Below are 14,269 nucleotides of genomic sequence, written 5' to 3'. Positions count from 1 at the left end.
GCTGCTGTCCTTTGAGAAATGCATTTGACATTAATGATTAATTGCAGCTCTGTGGTTGATTCTCTTCTCTTTCTCTCCCCCTCCCACAGTCAAAATGGAACCAGCACCGTTTCCAGGCGTCAGAACACCATTCAAGACCTTTTGCAAAATTGCTCCGATTGCCTCATGCGTGCAGAACTCATCGTGCAGCCTGTAAGTTGTCTTACTTGGCTGAGCCTGCATGAATGCTGACATGGTCTGTCCCTCTGCTTCATAGCTGCAAAGAAGCAGAGAAGGATGCAGACTTCAAATAGGTGCTGTGAAGCAGGGTGTTGGAAAGAAGTGTGCTTTGTGTTGGAAAAGTGTTAGAAAGTTTTGCTTTTACAACCACAAAGGTCTCTGAAAATGAGGAGGGGCCACTTTACATCAGTGGCCAGGTGCCTGACAAAACTTAAGGCGCAATCCTAGCCAATTTCCCAGTGCCGGTGTAGTTGTGCCAGTGGGGCATGCATTGCATCGTGTGGTGGGGAAGCAGTTACAGAGGCCTCCTCAAGGTATGGGAACATTTATTCCCTTACCTTGGGCTGCACTGCAGCTGCACCGGTGCTGAAAAGTTGGATAGAATAGAACCCTTAGAGCACAATCCTAACCAACTTTCCAGCACTGAGGTAAGGGCAATGCAGTCCTGAGGTAAAGGAACAAACATTCCCTTACTTTGAGGAGGCCTAGGTGACTGCCACCCAACTGCAGGATGCAGGACACTCCCCATTGGTACAGCTATGTCAGGGCTGGAAAGTTGGTTAGAATTTGGGCCTTAGTGTTTTGTCCTTCCTCCAGGAACACCAATGGAAGTGTGTCAACAGTAGCCCAGCCTGTTTTCAGTATAACCATATGGACCTTTGGTCTTCTCCCAGTTGCTCTTAAGGAAGAATAATGTTACTCAAAGCCAATAAATCTGCATCATCTTAATAAACAGTGTTACAATTCCTTTTTGAGGTCTTCCTCCTTTTGCTTCTCCCTTTGTAGTGCTCCCCTCACTTTTTTCCATTGCTTTGAGAATTTGCACCTGACTGTTCCTTGCTGCATTGTTAGCAGATATCTATATAAGATTCACACCCACCAAGTGATTTCTTAGTAGCACTGGGATCAAACAAGAAAGAAGATGACTAAGGGAATCAGGTGGTCATCGTACTGTCAAATTAAATGCCCTTCTTTGAAGATAAATTAATTGTGTGTGTGACTCATTACTTGCTAGTCTTGCCCTGTGCCTCTTGCCTTGCTTTCCTTCCAAGTGCTGCCAATTATCCACCCCTGTGGTATCATCCTTGAAGCCTGCTAGCAGCAGGAACATATGAAGTTGTCATATATTAAGGCTGCAATTTTATGTACAGTTACCTGGGAGTAAGTCCCATTGAAATCAATGAGACTTTCTACCAAGTAAACATGCGTAGTTTGGTTGAATTGATTTTCTTGAGATTCCTCAGTATTCTTACTTTAAGTAACATTAGTATTTTCTTGCTTTAGTTGAAACGAAGTAGTGAGGGAGAGGAAAAATAAGAAATGAAACAGGCAAAATCCCCCAACAGTTGTCCTTTGCAAGCCCTACTGAAATGAACAGAAACTGCCATTTTAATGAGTATGCATAGGAGAACTTCCTAGAGGAGGTTTTGTCGTCTTCCTTAGAAGTGCAAAGTACACTTTTCACTTGCAACACTTTAGAGTACAACAACAAAAATTGCAATATTAATAATACACAAACACAACAAAATAGTAGCTTCACGTTTTGGGTGTAATGTACAAAATATGATAGCTTGTGATTTATTTGCTTTCACTTAGGAACTGAAGTACGGAGATGGTGTCCAGATTAGCAGGAACAGGGAACTGGAGGATTGCTTTGCGCAGGCAAATGAACAAATGGACATCCTTGAGGGTCTGATCAGAGAGATGAGGCAAATGGGGCAGCCATGTGACCTGTACCAGAAAAGGTATTGGTGTTTCTGTTTGTATCCCAACCTTCTTCCAAAGAGCTCCAAGTTGTATGTGTGGGGTTGCAGGATAATCTGCCAGTCATGTCCTGACTAGGCCTTTCACTGAATTAGTAAATAGATCTTTCTGAATGATGTGAGGATTCCCCTTCAGATATGCTGTAATGGAGGCAAATGGCCCTCTCAGCCGGCCTGCCAAGAAAAGACAAATCATTGAGATTCATTGGTGCTAATATCAGTGCTTCAGGAAGAAAGGAACATGTCAGTTCAACAGGAGACCTGAGTGTCTGAAGAGGCCTTGGATACTTTATGAGATGGCAGACTGCCATCAAGATACCCATTGTTTAAGATAGGAATGTGAGATAAATATATTTCTTTGGCAACTTCTTGGAAAATGACAGTGGACTGACTTTGTTGGATCCAGTGCATTATCCCCCCCTTTTTTTCTTACTGTTATTACTAAAGAACAAGTTTGCAGCATGGAGCAGCCATGAGGTTTCTTGTTTCCAGTTTTTCACTGCAAGCTTCTGACCTATTCAAGCTTAGTGGAGTTAGGAGCTGGAAAACACTTCCCCTTCCCTTCCTCTGATGGTTTTGGCTTCTGGACATTGATATTTTATGCTCCATGAATCTGTTTCCTTTCAGGCTGCTTCAGCTTCAGGAGCAAATGCGTGCCCTCTACAAAGCCATCAGTGTACCCCGTGTCCGTAGGGCCAGCTCCAAAGGTGGTGGTTATACCTCCCAGAGTGGATCTGGATGGGATGAATACACCAGACGTGTCACCACTGAATGTCTGAACTGGATGAGGCAACAGAAGGTAAACCGATGTGAATATTCAAGATTGTCAGAATCCCAGGATGGTATGACCTAACCTCATGTCAATGGCAGATTGATTTCATTTTATATATATTTTTTTGAAAATTAAAATACATTACAGTGAAAACCTTCCTTCACACCAGCCAGTCCTTTTGCACCTTGTTTCAGGGAAGAGCCCTCCTACCTCATAATAGTATACGGTTGCAGGAAAAGGCAAAGAATTAACAAAGCGGGTACCTTCAGACCATTTTGTGCTCTGAAACTGTTTTGAATGCATCTGTTCCAAACTTAGAATGTTTATTTAAACATGACTAACAGTAAAGGTATAGTATATTATAGTATAGTATGCAAGTATATTGCTGTTTACACTTTAAATCTAATAGGTATAAGTTAGGGAGAGAGAAAGTGACATGGTCAATAACTAAAGGGGGGAACCCCAAAGCCACATGGCTGTATCTAATTATGTGTGGTTGTATTTTAGTCACTTTTTTCATTTGCTGGTAGTATCAGTTCCATTTTGGGGGGGGGGAGGGCTCTGGGGCAAAAGCCCTATGGTCCCCACCCAATGGAGTGTTCTCCCTTGCTTGGAAAACCATTTGTGCATGCCAGCTACTTGGGCAATATACAGGTGACAGTCCTTCACTGCTGCCATCATAGTCGTAGGTTGCGGTGTAAAGGAAGACTTGCACCTGCTGCTCCCTGCTGTTTCCTGGTAAGCAAGCTTTCTGGGTCCTAGGTTCTTAGCTGGCTTAGTGGGTGGGTAGGAAGCACAGGATTTATAAAATGACACTGGGGGAAGAAGAGGACAGTCTGCTGCTGCTGTGCCCAGGGCCCAATGGGGAGGCTTACCAGGAAGTGATGGGGAACAGGTGGAAGTAGTGGATACTCATTACCTTAAAGCTTGATCAGGCATGGGTGTGGATCCTTGTGTGGGCACGGTTCCATGACTTGTGCACTGCCAGAGCCTGTCTGTGGAGCCATGACTGCATGCACATTTCATTGCAATTTTGACAGTTTGTTAGTCTAACAATATAATAGGGTTTCTTATATCAGTGTATTCTCTTCCACTTACATTACTAGTTAGCATGCAGAGTTCTTCTCTGTTTTGAGCATCTGTCTTTTCTTTATATTCTGATGATCGGAGACTGTTTCCAATCCAAAGGAAACCGCTTATATAATATAGGGTGCAATCCTACTCTGTGCTGGGAGAGGTGAGCCAACAGGTGAGCTTGTGCTGTATCTAGCCCAGGATAGGGGCCCAAAGTGGCTCAGCCAGAGGCAAGGGGAAACTGTTCCCTTACCTCTGGGTAAGGCGCCTTTGCTGCTGTGGGTCTCCTTGAACTTGTGCCACCTCTTAAGGTAGCACAAGTCCGAGGAGAGCGGAGCGGCCGACGCAGGGCTCACTAAGGAAGCCAGCACAGAGGTTTGTGTCAGCCTTCGCAGGTCGGCTAACCTCCTTGCACCAACCCGGCTTACTTCTGAGGAGGCGCAAACATGCTTTACTTGCATTGGCCCAAGTGAACACTGGATTGTGTCCATCATATAAATAATATAATTAGCTGATATTAAAGAGTGAATTTACATAATCTCTTTTCAAAGAGAACTGATGCCTTTAATTCTTCCATGGTGATTTGTTCGTATAAACATGTCCTATATGAAGAGTTATGAAGAGCAGAGTTAACTGCATGCAAAGTGCATCAGAGTTTCAGTAGGAGTTAGATGCATAGGCTTCAACTGGAATCCCCCTTACTGTGAGGGGATTTACAGTTTAACAGTGGTATATGTCAGGGAGGAGACTCCTTTTGTGTTTCCTTAGATCAGCCATTTTCAACCACTGTGCCATGGCACACTGGTGTGCCGCTGGAGTTGGTGGAGGGTCATTTCTTGTCATTTATTAATAGGACCATTGGGGGATATGAGCCCCCCACCAACAGCATGGTATGCCTTGTCAATTGTCCAAAAACGAATGGTGTGCCTTGACAATTTTAGTACCTTGTCAGTGTGCCGTGATACAAAAAAGGTTGAAAATCACTGCCTTAGATATTTTAAAGACAGTTGAGTGAGACCTTTCAATGTAGGATTCCACATCTGAGAGCAGGTTTTCACACTAAACATTCTGCCTGACTTTGGTGTGTGATTTTGGGAGAGTGGCTCCGTTTGGCATAGCTGTTCATATTTGGCAAGGTGGCGTGCATCCCAGGAGACTGCAGGAGGTGCGGTCTTGGGGAACCATGTAGCTTTTTCACCATGCCAGAGTTCAGCTGTGGGCACATTCTCTTCAGCACAAGTGTACATTGTCCCAGGAATACAATATGACAGGCATGTGAAAGCGAGGGGATGGGGACAGGCAGAGTACTCCACAGCTGCACCCTGTGTACAGGAGCAACAGGAGAAGTGGAGAGCCCTTTTAAGTCCCCTTACTTGATTTGTGGTAAGTCAGCTATAAATGGGCCTCCGTATTTGTTCTGGTCACCAAGCTGCCTCCAACCTCTTTATCTTATCTTGACTGTCTCTGGCTTTGAGTTCTGTTTGCACCCCCACTGGTTCTGAAGCCCAAGTTACAGAGTGCTCAAGGAATGTTTTTCCTCATGAGCTGAGAGGAGGGAAAGTCCTCCTAGTAGCTTCTTGCCAGTGCTTTGCTTTACTTCCCTGTCAGTAGGCAGATAAGACCATTGTAGATTACACACCTGGATTGGATTTTTCTGGTGGAGCTGGAACCTGGAACTGGGCCATCATTTGTTCAGACACATTGATCAGTGTTCTGTCTCGCTGCTGCTTTAGCACATGGCAAACAAATAGGAGGAAGCTTCAAGTCCTGTGTACCTTTTAGATGTCTGCCAGTCTAAAATGGCTTCGCTTGCTGGATCTGTGCCTGCTTTGCTTAAGCACAGGTGTGGTTCAGGGTGGTGTTTGATGTAGCGTTATTGCTGTGCTGAGTCATCAAGGTTTCATGTATTTATTTATTTTTAAAAGACTGCTGCTATATGATTTTGAAAGAAAATTATCTTACGTCAGTCTACTGGGCAGAATCTTAATCTCAAATCTGGGAGACTTTGGAGCTCCAAACTCTCAGCTCAAGTCCTAGATCTAATTTCTTGCTCAAAGTCATCCTGTATCTCTCAGTCTTTGTTCTCCACCTGTAAAATGATATTATAAAAGGGTTGGTGTGAGTGAGATGAAGATGGTTCTATTCCTTCTAATTGAAACACTGATAGACATTGTAATCGGTAATGAAGCAATGTTTGTGTATCTTACTGCCAAAAAGTTGACTCTGCCAAGGACCAAGTGTATGTCTGTTTCTGTTCCTTGAAATAAAATTACTACACATTCTTTGCTACTCATAAAACAGGAAAGTTCATAGTAGGAACAAGGATGGAAGCTATAAAGAAGGCAAGGAGCAGCTGGGTAGAAACTAGGCTGATCTGTAAAGGTGATATAATTGCCTATCTCTCAGGCTGTCCTTTATTTGTTGAATATATTTGTGCCCCCTCCCCCCACAAAGAACAATCAGTATTTTGGGAGCACATCATTGCTTCGTGCATGGAGGGGGGGTGTTTTCTGAATGAAATCAGCATGTTGAGAACTGCCCCTTCCGGTATACCCCAGTTGCAACCAAGATCCATGCAGCTATTTTTGAGAGAAAGGAAGTACTTATGATTGGAATCATGCTGGCGCTTGTATTTGTGTGCATGTTTGGTCCTAAGGCAAATTGGGTAAGACCTTCTGTGTTAGCTTCATGCTTTTTTGCTCTCCTGGTGCAACCATGTCAGCCTGGTCAGATAACGTTTTCCCCTCCTTTGTAGTGTGGAAGGGGTGTTACGGGAAGCTTTGGTTTCAGGCCACTGCCCTGACCTTCCACCAGTTTACTGCTAAATTGTAATACTACTCAGGAGATGGCTACCTGGCAATCAGTGGGCTAAGCTGAACTTGAAATGCCACTCCAGAATGTATGCCTACATTTTCTTCTGTATATTGTTTTCATGCCCTTTGTAAATAATTGCAAATGATGTGCCTCATTCTTTTCTCTCCTTTGTCCTTCAGACTGAAATAGAATTGGTGAAATGGGGGTTTGATGCGGCGGCAATAGAACAACAAATCACTGACCACAGGCGATATCACAATGCCATTGGAGACTATCGCTGGCACTTGGACAAAGTCAAGACAGACCTGGTAAGATATTAGCTTTCCCTCCCTGCTTTTTATATCATTGCCCCTTTCAGCCGTCAACTGGTACCTGGTTGTGTCATGGCTGGTTTAAGTTTGAAATTATGACTCAGCAGAAAAAAAAGCATTGCTTATTACAAAATAGTGCACGAAGCAGCGTACGCTTCTCTTGCTTTATGTGATTATGAGCAATGGCCGCTTTGATCGATGGCAAGGAGATCTTAGGACAGCACTAAGCGTTCTGTCAAAATAGTTATAACATTTGCAGCCATTCTCTGCTACACTCTTTCTGCTTTTCTACTTTTCTATACTGGACTCTGTAGCTTCCGGGACCTGGCAGCTCTGGTTCATGCACCCTGTGTTGACTGCTCAGGTTGGTGTAAACCTCCTTCTTGTCCTTGAATTGCCAACACTTCCCTGCCCTTCTTTGCCGGGACCCGTAGGGTCCTTCTTGCTGCCATTGATCGCTATTGTGTCCTGAAAACCCTCTTCCCTGACACTTGTTGTCTCAGACTACTTTAGTTTTTGATTCTATGTTTCTTGCATAAAGCAGGTTAGCACAACTTCTGCAGATCTCCTGTCTTCCATTCTTTTTCCCCTCTATTTGCCAACCACATCTCTCTCTTTTGTCCACAGCGTGAGAAGGCTGCTATTCATCAGCTGGAGGAAGAGTTTGAGAACCTGCTGGTAAGCCAAAGAGTGATCTCATTCCTAAAGGAATTGTAATGTGTGATCTGCTTACTTGCCCGTGGAATACCTGGCATAGAACTCAAAGTTAAGAACACAAATACTGCAGGTTCCAGTCAGGCAATGAGTGCATATTCCACACATGCACTTTTACTCTGAGATTGCTCTAAATAATATGTGAAGCTAAAAGTGTAGGGTTTCGCTCTCAGCTAATGCTGCCAGATCATAGTGCATTATGCTTTGCCATTTCAGAGTGTAAGACATGAATCCAATATGTTTAATATCTGCTTCGGGGGGGGGGGGGATTTTGGCAGATACATTTTTCTTCCACTGCAGCTCAACAATGGGAACACTACACCTGCTGATTTTACCTTGTGTAAGCCTAACCCATCCATGGACCATACCCAACTACCCGGCAGTTTTGTTACTGCTTTAAGGCACTCTTGATGTCACGGTGGACTGTTCCATATTGACTGTTCACAGATTTCTCTTTCTCTCTTTTTAAAAACAAAATCAGGATTCTAGTCCTTAGCCAACCATACAGATGTGTCTAAAAACATGTGGGCAATATGGGATGAAAGCTCAAGTCCAAAAAGGGGCTGTCAGTTTCAGTGCTTTGAATGGCAACGTGTCCTTGCCAATGCAAGCAAAATTAGAATAAATTACACAAAACAAACAGCTTTGGCCTTTTTTAAACTTATGCATAGGTCATGGTAAAAAAGCCCCCCCCCCCAGCGTTAGGCCTAGTCGTTTCCAACTCTAGGGGCGGTGCTCATCTCAGTTTCTAAGCCAAAAAGCTGGTGTTGTCCATAAATGGTTTCCATTGTCATGTGGCCGGCATGACTAAAAGCCGAAGCTCATGGAACACTGTTACCTTCCCGCCAAGGTGGTGCATATATACAAGACTATAATTTGAATTTTTAAGTGCAGATCATCCATAACCCAGTGGTTCCCAAACTGTGTGCCGCAGTGGCTTAGGGTGCTGCGGCACATTCCCAGGGATGCTGGGGGATGTACCTGATTGCCCCCCACCAAGCTTTCCCAGGCAGTCTCTTGGATCTCATGAGATTTGGGTGCTACCATCTTGGATCTTGTGAGAACTTGCAAGATTTGGGTGTTGCCATCTTGGATCTCATGAGATTTCACAAGATCCAAGATGGCAGTGCCTGGCTGAGCAAGGAAGAAGAGGCTGCAGGGTTGCTATGATCGGAGGAGTTTGGGAAGCACATGGCCACACTTGAAGCTAGTTGATCTTCAAGAGCTGTATTTTAATCCTTCTGCATACGCCACTCTTTTGTGCCACAGTTTATGCTGTGTTTTGATCACTAAATTAAAAGCTTCATTAATTGGTTTGTCTTGTTTTGTAGCGATTCTCCTTTGAACGGATGGACCAGCTGCGCCAGCTGCAGAACATCATCCAAGCAACCAGCAGGGAAATCATGTGGATCAATGACTGTGAGGAGGAGGAGCTTCTCTATGACTGGAGTGACAGGAACACAGATATTGCCAGGAAACAGGAGGCCTTTTCTGTGAGTTATTCTGCCCAAAAGCATACATAGCTGTGGCTTATATTAGCATGAATGTTATTTCACAAACTGCAGTTTTCTTTTTTAGAATTAAAGAAAATAATAAAAAGCTACTGAAAAAATAGCTGCTGAAGCTATTGCAAACTATTAGAAGTGTTAAAATTCTGCAGTAGTCCTTCTGGGGCAGTTGTGAGAACCTCATGACAAAGATACGCTGTGGGTATTTCAGAGAAGTGGCGAGAGAGGAAGCGTGAGTGATCTGTGTTTCTGGTCTCCATGCAGTTGGGTCTTTTCTGAGAAGGGAGACGCGTTCTTTCTGTACACTAAGAGAGCAGAGTCTCCCAGAAGGGACAAGAGTGGAGGCAGAAGAAGAGGAAGCACTAGCTCTGCCAGATGATGAGCCAGACTGCATGGGAGTAGGCAATCCCAAAGTTACCCTAGTCCCAGGCCGTATTTGTCAGCACACTGAGCTGGGCCTGGAAATGAATCGGCAGCCAGTATTGTAGCTGGAGCAGCGGCCCAACAGAATCAAACCACCTGTGGTTTGCATGTGTGTGTTTTGGCTGATTTGCTTGAGGCATTTCCCAGTATTTGGTTTGGTGGAACCGTCATGCGATATATCTCGCCTCTGACTATGTTACACTCTGGCAGTGATTTTCAACCTTTTCGATCTCAGGGCACACTGACAAGACACTAAAATGGTCAAGGCACACCATCAGGTTTTTGACAATTGGCAAGGCACACCATGCTACCAGTGGGGGTGGGGGCTTACATCTCCCATTGGCCCTACTAATGGGGCCATTAGTAATACTAATTACTAATGGGCCCTACTAATAAATGACATTCCCCCAAATTCCTGTGGCACACCTGTGGACCACGCATGGCACATCAGTGTGCATGGCACAGTGGTTGAAAATGGCTGCACTATGGTGTGAATTGTATAGTATTGAGATGGGATGGTGTGGACCTAGTTTGTAGGTTTGTATGGATGTACTTTGTAGCTTTGCTTTGTACTGTGTAGGAATAAACAGTCTTGATACTTGATTCAGCAAGCCCTTCTTATAGTGATGTGTCTAGAGAGCTTGCAAGCATAAGTATCTTATAATAAAGTATAAAAATATACTGATTTTCTACTGATGTTTAAATATATCATGATATGACCCTATGTGCATTGATATTTTTGGTCTTTTAAAATTGTGTTTAATGCTAGATCCTTGTTTAATTGCAGAAACGCATGAGCCAACTGGAAGTTAAGGAAAAAGAACTCAACAAACTTAAGCAAGAATGTGACCAACTGGTACTTAACCAGCATCCTGCATCAGACAAAATTGAGGTATGTCTTAATCATCCGTCTTTCTTATCCTAGTGTTGCTAATTTAGGTGGTAAAGCCTGCAGTCCTATACACACTTATCTGGGAGTATGTTCTATTAAACCCTGTGGGGCTTACTTCTGAATAAACTTGCATTGCAAGTCCTCCTAACAGGGATCTCTCAGTGGTTGACTGACAGCTGCCAGTGGTTGTCTTTATTGCTACTCCCCCCTTAGTGCTGGTTTTGGGGGTTTCTGCTAGTGTTGGTGGAAAGACCAGAGTAAGCCATTTAGATGAGGAGAATTTATCTGTTGTTTGTGTGTCTTGATCTCTCTTCCTTCCTGGCTTCCCTGGAAGGAAGTTGGGAGGAAGGGACAGGCCACACTGTGCCAGAATAGTGAGATTCTTCCTGTCAGTTGCCCACTTTAGTTTTTGCATCTTCCTCCCTCTATGATGCTTTAGGAAGGTAAGGAGTTGCTAGCTGGGCAGCATTCTGCATATCATGGAGTGACCTTCTGAGTTAATGAGTTCAGTTGATCCCTGCATCCTCGGTGACAGTGGTAGCATCCAATGCACTATCAGGGGGGTTGGGTAAGGGTGCCATAAGGGGTTCAGTGCAGGGCTTTGCCCAGGGCCCCCAATAACCAGACACTAGCACTACACAAAAGAATCAAATCAAAATGTCAAGTTTGATAATGAATTATTACTTTTAAAAATACATTGCAGGCCTACATGGATACACTGCAAACTCAATGGAGCTGGATTCTCCAGATCACCAAGTGCATCGATGTTCATCTTAAGGAGAATGCAGCATACTTTCAGGTATATTTTGCTGGACTGCAATGAATACGAGAGGTTTCATTCTCACTTAATTCAGGATTTCAACCGTATATTTGGTCTGTTTGATTGAAAAAGATATATCCATACATATGCAAGTATCTCATATTTGTACCATTTTATCAGATTTGTGAATCTTGCTTGTGATAAGGAAGGCCTGTGAAATAAAGCATCTAGAATTGGACTCTACTGTTACAGGTTTTAATTCTGCATTTAGTCTCCCTCATTTATTCTACATAAATCCTTACTGTTGCTCTTGCAAGTCCAGTGTAGATGTTAGTGTTTCAGCATCACTAATCTATTAAAAGTTCTTATCTGAACTGTTTTGGACCTATAAATCTACACCAAATTCTTGCTACAACATTATGATACAGATGTTACAAAATGTACATGTTGCAACTGACTGACTACACATGTCTTATAAAAACCACTTGTTGAAAGGCAAAAGATGACAACATACTTTTTTCCCCCTTTTGTGTAGTTTTTTGAGGAAGCCCAGTCTACTGAGAACTATTTGAAAAATCTACAGGATTCCATCAGGAAGAAGTTCATCTGTGATAAAAACATGTCCCTGCAAGTTCTTCTGGAACAGATCAAAGAATTAGAGGTACTGTTACCACTGTGATGTGTAGAGTGAAATACTGACCAGGTTGGGCACTGACTGAGGGCTCACACCCTTGGGAGATAAGACCCCTCAATCTTGGCAGCAGTATTGCTCCATGTGCCAGCAGCGGCACACAGGGGACACCATGGGAGGCTCAGTGCCCAGCTTTCCCAGGACCCCCAGCATCCTAGAGCTAGCACTGACTACTATCAGCATGACAACACTTTTTCAGCTTTGTTGGGTCAGCTTGCAGCTTGCAAGTGCTGATTCATTCTTTCATGCCCTGTTCACCTTTGCATTTCCCTCTATATCACCTCATCACTCAGTGTCTTGTATGTGAACAAATACACTGTTTTCAGTGAAGGGATGTCAGATTATGGGATAGCTCCCTGTGGCCATGTGATACATACCTGCTGTCATATAATAATGCATTCTTGGAATGATTAGTATGCATGTGCGAACTTTTGCAGAGTGGGTCTTCTTCCACAGGATGTTGGGAGGAGGGAGAATATTGAGGGAAATGGCAGTTTTCTGGCTCTCTTGTTGCTTGTAAATATGATACAATCACCACCGTCTGCATACTCTGCTTTGTTCAAAAAGCATTTTATGCTTACGGCATATTTGTTGTATATTTGGAACTGTTGTATTTTCCAGACCAGTCAAGCACTCTTTAAAGAAATCCAAATACATTGTTAAAATATCTGTCATCTTCTTTTATTGGCTGAAAGGAGTTTTGTCTACTCATTGCCCCTCAGGACAATTACTTTTTCTATATTTTGGGCAGCACTAAAGCTGAGATTTAAATGTAATATTTCACTCCTAAACACAATGAATTGTAGAACATCGTCTCTCACAATTGAAGTCTACTGAGATGTTTGATTTGAAGAGAATCCATAGCAAATACAGCAGGCATTTATATATTTACAGATGTGGTTTCTATTTCAGTAACTTTTTCTGTGATTATCTTTTATTTTTCTAGAATGAACGAGAGAAAATTCTGGAATACAAAAGGCAAGTGCAAAATCTGGTAAATAAGTCCAAGAAGATAGTGCAGTTGAAGCCACGTAACCCTGAATACCGGAGTAATAAACCAATCATTCTGAAGGCACTGTGTGACTACAAACAAGATCTGGTAAGGAATCAGGAATGGTCAGTTCAGATTGAGAATTACCTAAAACAGAAATGCTTCAAAACAGCAGTTCCCAAATTATGAGTCATGACCCTACAAGTGGGCAGGCCCACTGAGCCGGGATGCTGCAGGATAAAATGGTGGGTGCCCCAGAAGTCACTTCTGGGTTTTGTTCGTGCACATGTCATTGCCTGCATCGCGCCATACTTCCCAAATGGTGTGTTGCACCAGTGGCTCATGATGCACCATTTCAGAAACAAGGCACCACATGGCAAATGACACAGGGTGCACATGCAACCTAGAAGTGTCCTGGCCTTGGTGGGCCCCGGATCCACCACAGATGATGGAATGGGTTGCCAAGGTAAGGCGTTTGGGAACTCCTACTTTAAATCATGACTTTGGTGCAAAGGTTGCGGTGTACATAGTTGGTGGAATTGGATGTCTGTGGCATTCGTACTTAAGCTTCTAATTATCTTGAACATTTTGGATGTAACTGAGGATGTTTGGATAAGTGAAGTTGTCCTCTACTTGTGAAGAATCTGCTTGTGAAGAATAGCCGCCTTGGGTGCCCTTTGGGGAGAAAGGGGGATTACAAATCTAATGGACAAAGAATTGATGCAGTTCAAAACAGATCAGGCAGTCCACCCAACATTTTAAAGGGATGTGTCCATTCCTGTTTTAAAGTATCTATTTTGTCCTAGTGTTTTCACCTCTACAATATTTTTTTCCTTTTTTCACAGAAAACAATGCGTAAAGGAGATGAATGCATTTTAAAAGACAACAGTGAACGCAGCAAGTGGCATGTGACTGGACCAGGAGGGGTGGATATGCTGGTGCCATCCGTCGGTCTCATTATCCCTCCCCCTAATCCATTAGCCATTGATCTGGCAACCAAGTGAGTTAATAACAAGGCTCTAAAGTCACTGTAAAGCAGGCCACCTTACAGAAACTGCTTTCCCTGTTTCCTTCTTACCCAGTATATTTATTATTGTTGACTGGTGCTAAAAAGACTGTCTAGTGCAGGGGTGTCAAACACATTTCATATATTTGGCTGAGTAGCATTAATGGTGCCTGCTGAAGATTAGAAGTGACATCAATAAGCAGGAAGTGGCATCATTGAACAGACGACGGCCAGAAATAAGCACTCTGTTCTCACGTAGAATTTCATTAACTGCAGATGACAGAAGAGAAAATGTGCAGATCTTGTTCATAATTTCAAGATGCGAGAAAAC

General features: G+C 43.3%; 1 protein-coding gene across 4 annotated transcripts in view; it reads left to right on the top strand.

The window, feature by feature from the left end:
• Positions 1 to 14,269, top strand: part of DSP (desmoplakin) — a 51,138-nt gene that overhangs the window by 15,061 nt on the left and 21,808 nt on the right. For all 4 annotated transcript variants that reach the window (XM_066626520.1, XM_066626519.1, XM_066626517.1 and 1 more), the window contains exons 2-12: positions 90 to 192; positions 1,816 to 1,964; positions 2,610 to 2,781; positions 6,822 to 6,950; positions 7,581 to 7,631; positions 8,999 to 9,160; positions 10,386 to 10,490; positions 11,194 to 11,289; positions 11,786 to 11,911; positions 12,888 to 13,040; positions 13,778 to 13,932. In XM_066626520.1, coding sequence (XP_066482617.1) covers positions 90 to 192; positions 1,816 to 1,964; positions 2,610 to 2,781; positions 6,822 to 6,950; positions 7,581 to 7,631; positions 8,999 to 9,160; positions 10,386 to 10,490; positions 11,194 to 11,289; positions 11,786 to 11,911; positions 12,888 to 13,040; positions 13,778 to 13,932 — 1,401 coding nt within the window. The remainder of the gene's footprint in view (positions 1 to 89; positions 193 to 1,815; positions 1,965 to 2,609; positions 2,782 to 6,821; positions 6,951 to 7,580; positions 7,632 to 8,998; positions 9,161 to 10,385; positions 10,491 to 11,193; positions 11,290 to 11,785; positions 11,912 to 12,887; positions 13,041 to 13,777; positions 13,933 to 14,269) is intronic.

Source organism: Tiliqua scincoides, chromosome 4 (assembly GCF_035046505.1).
Source record: "Tiliqua scincoides isolate rTilSci1 chromosome 4, rTilSci1.hap2, whole genome shotgun sequence".
NCBI lineage: Eukaryota > Metazoa > Chordata > Lepidosauria > Squamata > Scincidae > Tiliqua > Tiliqua scincoides.
This window is presented reverse-complemented; position numbering and strand designations above follow the sequence as displayed.